This window comes from Lepisosteus oculatus, chromosome 13 (genome assembly GCF_040954835.1).
Source record: "Lepisosteus oculatus isolate fLepOcu1 chromosome 13, fLepOcu1.hap2, whole genome shotgun sequence".
NCBI lineage: Eukaryota > Metazoa > Chordata > Actinopteri > Semionotiformes > Lepisosteidae > Lepisosteus > Lepisosteus oculatus.
Window position 1 is genome coordinate 33,684,336 of NC_090708.1, and position 9,221 is coordinate 33,693,556.

General features: G+C 33.9%; 1 protein-coding gene across 1 annotated transcript; it reads right to left on the reverse strand.

Moving 5' to 3' along the window:
- Positions 1-3,522: 3,522 nt before the first annotated feature.
- Positions 3,523-5,916, reverse strand: olig2 (oligodendrocyte lineage transcription factor 2). Its single transcript, XM_015339007.2, has 2 exons — positions 5,777-5,916; positions 3,523-5,391 (listed from the first exon to the last, which is right to left on the reverse strand). Exon 2 carries the CDS (start codon positions 5,361-5,363, stop codon positions 4,563-4,565), a length of 801 nt encoding a protein of 266 aa, XP_015194493.2. The 5' UTR covers positions 5,364-5,391; positions 5,777-5,916; the 3' UTR covers positions 3,523-4,562.
- Between the last annotated feature and the right edge of the window lie 3,305 nt (positions 5,917-9,221).

Sequence of the window (9,221 nt, forward strand, 5' to 3'; positions counted from 1 at the left end):
AGTTAGACTATTCTTACATTTTATTTGGTGGTAATGTTTTACTTGAATGGGCTAAAGAACACAGTTATAACTCCTCCATAAACATTACAAAGCAAGTTATCAAAACATGTATCATATTTTATTAGTGTTCCAATGAAATTGCATGCAGTGTTTCATGGAGCAGAACTCCAATTTAAGAGAATTCTGGTAAAAATATTGGAAACACAATTACGAAATTCAGTTCAATAGTTCAGATATGGCACAATTATGTGAAATGTAGATTTTGAATTCTGTACATGTTGTTCTGCGCCTGATTATGAAGGAGATCTGACAACGTTAGGGAGCCTCATTCAAGTAAAGCATAATCCATTTTGTGATTGCCACTCATATGCAAGATAAGCATATACAAATCATCATCATTCTTTTCTACCCTTAATTGTTCAAGACATCTTTAGAGTAAAACTGAATGCATTTATCTCTGGTTCAAACTGGCCTCCTATCAGAATTTGTCTGTGTTTTAAATCAAGATCAAATTAGTAATTTAATTGTTATGCATATTTCTCATGAAAATAAAACTCTAAATTTGCACTTTAATTAAAATACAACAATTTTTAACATATTACAAGAACCATTAAATTCACAATACAAATGTTTCATACTGTACATACTATTTCTTCTAATGTAGTAGTGTTAAAAAAATTCCTCTGGAAACTCATTTTTCATTCCAATTCTCTGTTCATTAAGTTCAAATGCAGTAATTTAAAACATGCACTTGATTCAAGTACAATATCTCTGAAACATCACTGAGTTTCAACAGGACTATGTTTCATCGGTCATTCATTCATTTCAGAGCATGAAAGTTAGTTGGGAGGAATTTGGAAAACCAATCCAAGTTGTTGCCTTCATCCCTTATTTGATCATTGTGTACAGCCAAACCACAATAAAAGGAAGTAATGGCTCCAGTTACCTGCTTATCATCCTATTAGTACAACAGGATTACTACATGCTCTCTCCACCCACCTGCCCCTCCCTCTCACACCTGTTAATGTGAGTAAATCTTAGTCCCCAGGGACACAGAGTGGGCAGTCTCTATTGAGACAGCAGCCAGGAATAATATAGCCTGGGGCCCCTGTCTATCTCTCTCTCTGTCTCTGGGTTTGAATTGCTCCAGCTGTCAAGGTGCTAATTACAGACTCTAATAGCAGCTAAAGAACCTTTCCTAATGACTCCACTGCCCCACGTGTCCCTGTGCTGGCTCAAACACCCCTCCAAAAAATAAGTTTTATCTGGGTAATTGTTTAAAAAAATAACCACTGTAAGTGTTTTAGTCTGGACCACAGCTGGACAGAAAGGACTACTAAAACTTTGTAACATAGACGTGGAGCATACTCCTTATTTGAGCTACTGTGGAATTGCAAATAACATAAGAAGAAGTACGAACAGAATGCTTTACCACTGTTCTATTTTTTGAGAGTGAGAATTGCTACCCTGAATTTTAATTTATACAAATCATATACTGCTAAAGTTCTTTTTTTCAGTTTTGTATCTCAATCTGTCTTGCAGCCTATTGTAGTTTTTTTATTAATTAAATTAAAAAGCAGTCTGGGAGATAACTTTTTAAAAGGCAATAGTTGGTAGCAGAATAATTTTGAGAATTACACAAAAAAGCTTAACTGAAACTATGGCAGGAGTGTATTGTATTACACTACAGTAATAATGGAATAATGCATCATTCATATTTCTCAATAGACTTTTATATCACATGTAAAAATATTAAATATTATCACATGTATTGATAATGATAAATTTAATCTGTGAGGCTTTTAGCACAGTTTGTCTATTTTTCAGTTCAGTAACAGCTGCATCTCTGTTTTCCATAGTTTCGTTTCTTAGCTACACTAAAAAATAAAAAAGGGGATTTACTGTAAGTAGTAGTTTTGGAAAAATTAGAAACATGAATTGTGTGGAGCAGGGATATCCTTCATGTTGCCAGTTGATAAAATGTTTCTGCATCATCATTTCAAAAGCCTGTATAACTGAAAACCAATTAGACATTTTTTATTTTAAATATGGGTGTTATACCAAAAATGCGGTTGGCAATGATACTATAACTACAACAGATACGGTACGTAAAGTAACTGTTATGCTGAACGGAATTCTGTACCCCATCTGGATTGTTGCTGTGCTGTGCTGTGGGTAGTATGTTTTTATTAATAATGTTTAGAAACTTTGAAAAAAGACTGACAAGTGATGTAATTTAAATAATGCTGAATAAAAGGAAGAGTTGTTTATTATTATTTCTTAGTCTTCATGTTTTGAAATAATTTTCACTTGTAATCGTGAAAGAAAATCTTAGTAATAAGTATAAGTAATAAGATGGTAGTCATTCCACATGTATTTTCGCATGGTTGAGTATTTTTGTCCTATTGTATATCTGTTTCGATATGTCTGCTTAATCCGAAGCAAATTTTAGAATCGTCGTTTTAAACACATTCTGTTTTCATTGATTAGCACAAAAAACGTAAATTTTCGGAGTTGTAATTATCTGTGTTTATCAGAGGGATGGTGTTCTCATCTTTTGTACGTTGATTATTATTATTATTATTATTATTATTATTATTATTATTATTATTATTATTATTATTATTAAAAAAGGAGAACGATAAAAGCGCATCACGGTTGTCCACAAACTGTATAACTTATAATTCTACCGAGAAGAAGACGATGGTTGTTGTTACAGAGAAGCACAAATATACTGAACCATATACAGTACCTGATAACAATTGTTTTAATTCATATTCTGTGGGTTAATTCCTGTGTTAGGAATCCGTCTCCTTTACAGCAGATCGAGTGTAGTTTAAGTTTGAGAATGCAAGTGTTTTTTTTCTTAACAACATTTAACAACATATTTTGATGTTTACTAAACTGTTGTATTTTCATTTCCATTTATTAGAAGAATCCAATTGAAATCTGTGAATTAGAAAATTATATTATCATAACTCGATCTCTTCGTTTTTATTCTCTTAAATAAGAAGAAGAAGAAGAAGAAGAAGAAGAAGAAGAAGAAGAAGAAGATATTGTTAGAAGGGAAATACTTATAGCCAAGATGCACCATAGACAATGTGCTAACATGAAACTTTTTACTGTTTTCAGTAACGTCGGGATCATTCAGGTTAGCTCAAATGGGAAAATCAGTCTCTTAATGTTTTTTTTTTAGAACAAATAATGACTAATGGAAAGAAAATTAAAAAGAATTACGTTCTTGTCAGGTCTGATCATATCAGATAGCGATTAGTCCTGTGTAAATATAAGGTTATAGCGTGCTCTTTTAAGTTGTACTGAATATTTAACCTAAAAGCAAAATCAATATTTAGCAGAAACGTCATTTTGAAAGGTAAGATAGTAGACTTATTTTCTAAGAAATTAAAGAGAAAACTCTGTCTAGCTTTCTGTCAGATGTAAGGAACGTGTTCATTAAGATTACGCCATTCGTTAACGATATAAAAAAAACAAACTTCAACCGGACAAATAAAAACCAATGCATACAAAAAACTTTATTTTTTTTATTTAAAATCGCAACACTTCATCACTCATTTAAAGTCCCAGTGAAATAATAAATATTATTTAGCACTTTTTATAAAAAATAAAGAGGCGGTAATTCTTTTTGACTGGCAGTGAAAATGGCATGCTTTACAAACACTAAACGGGTCAAATACTGTGTTGACATCAGTCAAGCAGTGTACTTGAATGCGTTTTATCTTAATAATGACAAAATAAAAAAAGAAAAACAAGATGGTATACTTGATACAAACGTTAACAAAGCAAACTAATTAGCAGAGACACAAAGGAAATACATTCCATTGCAGCAAAAGTAACATAAAAGTTATTTAATACAAATTAGATTCCATTGTATTTTCGTTTGAGTTCTGTTTCTATACTATATTTACATATTATTAAATTTTCTTAAAGAACTGTAAGGGAAACAGTGGTGTGTTACAAGGAATAAAGTGAACTATTTGCGTTTACCAAAATATTAATTTACAATTGTGTGTTTTTTCAAGTACTTATTCAAATTCGACGTACTGTAGTCGATATTTGAACATGCATGAAAAACTTTCTGAAAGAAAACAATAATTGCACAAGTAGTCCAAAAGATGAAAAAAAACATCTTAGTGTTGTCTTCTACGGTATAAGCCTGTAAGCATAGAGCTATTTTTCTTCTATTAAAATTCCTATTGAAGTTTATAAAATAAGGTAGTCAAATTAAAGTGAATTCTACTTATATAATATAATCGGTTATATATTTTTTCTCTTCGCCAAAACATTGATTTAGAACACGAATGGACGTCGATATTGGAAAAAAAAAAAGAAAAAAAAGTGATGTTAGGAGATTTCAATTAATAATCAAGCCCCTGGAATCTGTACTACTGTACATACAAATCTTAACAAGAAAATAAACTACAAGTTTCAAGACCAGAACAAACGTCTATGTTGTACGTCTCGATGTAGACGTGAAACACCAGTGAGTAGCCTGCGAAAGTACAAACAGCTATCAACAAGTTCGCATCTTACTGAATATCAAGTCATTTAGTGTCAGTAGTTAGCCTTGGCATGCTCACTGAGGTCATGCTGGAGACGTGCGGAGGAGGCACTTGGCACATGCTACACGGACAAGGCATTCCAGCTCCCCAGTGCTGAAAACTACTACCCAGGGGTCCTGCGGCGGCTGAAGGAGATTTCAGGAGTCCGTGATGAGGTCTAACTGAGGTCACCGCCGAGATACTGGGTCCGGAGAGAGATGCGGTTGAAACGGCTGGCGGGATAATGGAATGATGAACAGGATGAGATGCGTGAGAAGCAGGGTGCCCTGGTAGAGGTCCCGTGTGTGCCATAGTTCCGCAAGCTGAAGGATGAAAACCGCTGTGGTGACCCCCGTATATTTCACTGACGAGCCTTTTCATTTCTTCCAGGGAGTTACTCAGCATTAGGATATAATTTCTCGCCAGGAGAAGTGTGGCAATCTTGGAAAGCTTTCGCACAGAAGGACCGTGCGCGTAAGGCATTACTTCTCGGAGCCCGTCCATGGCAATGTTAAGGTCGTGCATTCTCTTTCTCTCCCGGCTGTTGATCTTCAGCCTCATTTGCTGCAATTCAGACTCTGAGAGAAGCTTTCGATCTTTCTTCGATAACATTTTCAAGGTGCACCCGTCCTCGACGGGACTTGTAGCAGACCGGACTTCTGCATTTAACTCCGGTGGAGAGTCGCTCTGTGTGGAGGATACAGTGCCCGAAAAGCCGGTAGTTTTTCTGACTGTGGATAGAAAAATATCATCCACCTCAGGAGACGATGGCCTGCTAGACACTAAACTGGCATCAGATTCCATTTTCTTAGATTTCAGTTCACCTTAGTTCCTAAGGAAATAAAGAAGGAGTTTAGCAAACAAGCAGACGTAGAAACTACTTTTTTGGAGGGCAGGAGGTGATAATTGTTAAATACTTGAAATACTGTAATATGTAAATACGGTACTGAACACACGTGTTCTAAAGACTCACTTTATATATTTTGCAAAACAAATCTTTACAGCTAAAACTTTATGGTATTTCGACTTCAAACTGAATTTAAATGAAGAAAGACCGCAACTACAGTGAAAAAAAAAAATGTTGTTACTATCCTATCTGTGATACTAAATGTAAATAACGAAGTTATAGCGCGCATTTTTTTAATTTCTTGTTAATATTTGATTTTTAGGTCCTAAAATAAGTTCAGTTGTATTTGTGTGGCAAGTGAAAAACTTACCGAAGGCAATGCTGATATACACAGAAAGTGTTAAAGTTCCCCTTGTTACCTCCACTTAGTGGTGTCAGCCTATTAACCACTTTGGTCATTACAGCTGCTTTTTATAGTAAACTCGAGAATGAGGGCAAGTCTAGGGACAATGTTATTGTCTCTAATGCCGAGGCTGATGGACCAATAAGCTACTGCTAACTGGAAAAGAGAGGGGGTGGGAGCTTTGAATCTGATGTCATTACAAAGAACTAAGGCTCAATGAATTGAATACTACACACTCTGCCAGTGGTGTTGGTTTGCAGGGGACCAGATTTCTAGACCAGGCAACACACACAACAATAATGATGATGAAACACGTTTGACAATTTGTTGTTTTTCTTGTTAATAATCAGTTCCTTTCTAGAAATTACATTACAGAGAAAGAAATTATTCAGCTCTACCATATATGGCATATAAGTTTAGAAACCGAAAGGGTGCGGTATAATAGTTCGTTGAACAGTGTGGAGTTTTATATAAGAAGGAGCTAAACAGCACTTGAAATGAGAAGTGAAATTTGTGGTGTAACTGCGAAAGGACAGTCTTTGTGAAGAGCAGAAACAATACGATCTTGTATTTTGAAGATTTAGTGTCTTACATCTGAGCCTGTATCCAACTGCGCGAGAGTCACTGTACGCCATCATTTCTACTGCTGAACCGAGTTATTATGTAACACTACTAACTAAAGAACCAGCATCCCAGCGCAGTCCTGCAATGGAATAAACACGATGCTTTGCGCTGCAATATTTTTGTATAGGCCGTTCCCCCTGTCTGACTGTTGGGGCGGTTAATTTGCTGATTGGAGTTTTGTTAATATGCTTTTTATTGTTTTAACCCGACGCCCCTCCTGTGTTACACAGCTGACAGCTTAAGCTTTCAAATCAGCCGTTAAAATGCGTTTTAAACATCAATAAATGAAGCGTATAAAATCGGTTTTTAACGGTTAAGTTCCGAAACATTTCAATTAGGAAAATCTGCCATCTCAGCAGTGTTGCAATCTGTCAGTGATTAGGGAGGTTTTGGACTGTGATCACAAAGGAATACATGTTTATATAATGTTTTATTAATAGCAGAAAATATGTTTTTAGAACAAATTAAATATTTAAAAAAACGAAAGATTCGATTTAGTTAACGGGTTATTTTATGGGCTCCCACTCCTGTTTTTTTAAAACCCATTTTCGGCTCATGGGCCAAAATGAATGCGTGACTGCATATGAGTTTTTATTATATTTTCGCACATTAGCGGGTTTCATTAATCCTGCTTGGGATCTGTCGGACATTGTTTATGCTGATACTGTACTGTTGACCTCTTCTCCTTTCACATATAATTAAATAGCTCCTATTATATACTTTCCTTATCAGATATAATTCTGTTACTAAATAGAACTAAAGACCTAAACACACTATCAATAAAACGTACACATCACGCATGTAGGCTACAAGCAAATAAACACGAATTAAATATTATGTGTGTTACACTAAAAATCGTTACCTGCAAAACAAAATTACTGTAAAAGCTCGATACGACAAGGATCAGGCATGGAAACCTTACACACGATTGTCATATTCGGTGCATTTAAGTAATAAACAAGGTAATAAACACGGCATTCTTAAACCCTTTTGTGCATTTAATGGTCCGTATTGAAATTCCAATCTGGTTGACAGAAAAATCAAAAGTACATTTCATTCTGACACAAGCTAAGTGTTAATTTAACAAAAACTAAAAACTAAAATACCAATACGTGGTGTTATTTTAATCACAATACATTAATTCGTTCAATGCTTTTCAGGTGCGCTTCCCTGTCTCTAGATGTATTTGCGTAGAGAGAAATTAAACTAGTGGGTCTGGGGATTGATATAAATTAACTTTGAATTTACTTTCCCATTTTACGCAAGTTTTTTGTATGAATGTGTGTCTCAAATACATGATGCATTTTGAGTCGGGACAGATTTTTTTAATTCAACGCATAATTAAAAGAAAGCAACGCTTGTACAGAGCGCCAGATGTTTTCTAAATGTGGTTACTTATTTTCTGCGTTTCTGAAAAATCTATACACAGTATTTCTGAGGTTCCCAGTAGGCTATTTTAAACCTGTTTTTATTCTGTTGTGGAATTACCAATACATAAGAAGATTAAATAGATAACAATTAATACGATAGTATTATATTATAAATACATGTAAATAATTAGCATATAGAATATGAGCCGTAACTTAGTAGTAGCCTAAAAAGACAGAATAACAATTTCGAAACAATTCAATGATCGGTTTTCGTATTATATGTTAATACTTATTTTATTTTATGCAATTTATTTTTAAAATTTATTTTATGCAAAGATATTTATTTTAATATAAAAGAAAGAAGAGAGAAATAATTGTTGTTTCTTTCTTGCTGTTATTAATTTGGTCATTTACTCTTGGAATTAAGAGAATAGATCAAAATGTAATGGTGTGCTGTGTTCTTTCTTTATCCCTCTAACACTAAACCTGTTCTGAAACACGGGTTCTTAATAAGTGTAAAATAATAGTTCATGTTATTTAAGGTTTACTGTGTGCTTTAATAAACCTGGTAAACCTGATATTAGGTCCCCTTGGGATGTTAAGTTCAAATTACAGCGGATAAGACAGTATCTGCACACTGACATTGCACACATAGTAGTACCTGTGATAGTGTGGTTACATGTATTTTCATAAACATCTAAGGTGTATGTAGAAGATGGCCAAACTATGCTTCAATGGCTTTCCCTAATCCCAACCTTCATCATATAAAGTCTTACACCTTCACTTTGATTAAGGTACATATATTAGCAAACTTGATAAGTAACTCAGCCTTCTAAATGAGATAAATTCTCAGGCTAAGTCTGTAATATGCTTCACTATTCTTAATGAGTAATGTTCATAGAATGACTGTCAATGAGCTTTCAGCCTGCAACTACACCATATACTGTAAATTAATATCACTTTACCTATTCTTGAGCAAGACTACATACTGTATGAGGTTAATATAATAAAAATACATTACCTACCGTAGCAACCTACATACTTAAAATGAGTTTAGTTTTTGGAATTTGAGTAATATCTGTATATGGTTTTATGCATTAAGTTTGTTGTAATCAATTCAGTTTTTTTCAAAAGTATAATTAAATCCAAAAAGTTCTAGTAAAATTATTGCTAGAAACTATTGAAGATTTGCAAATGTAAAGGATGAAACTAAACTAAAAGGAATCACTTCAGGGACAAATTCAAACTTACACCTAAAAAGCAAAAACATATACCCAAAAATGGCCTTTGTGTCAAAAATCTGTTCTAATAGGCTCAATTATTGAAAGATGTTTTTTTAATCACTTTGTCTGTTAACTCTGGGAAAAATATGGAAAAATAAAATAAGCTTCAGAACTCATTTTAATATTATACAGATT

Excerpts from the sequence above, each read along its gene's own strand:
- olig2 (XM_015339007.2), bottom strand. The coding sequence starts at position 5,363 with ATGGAATCTGATGCCAGTTTAGTGTCTAGCAGGCCATCGTCTCCTGAG.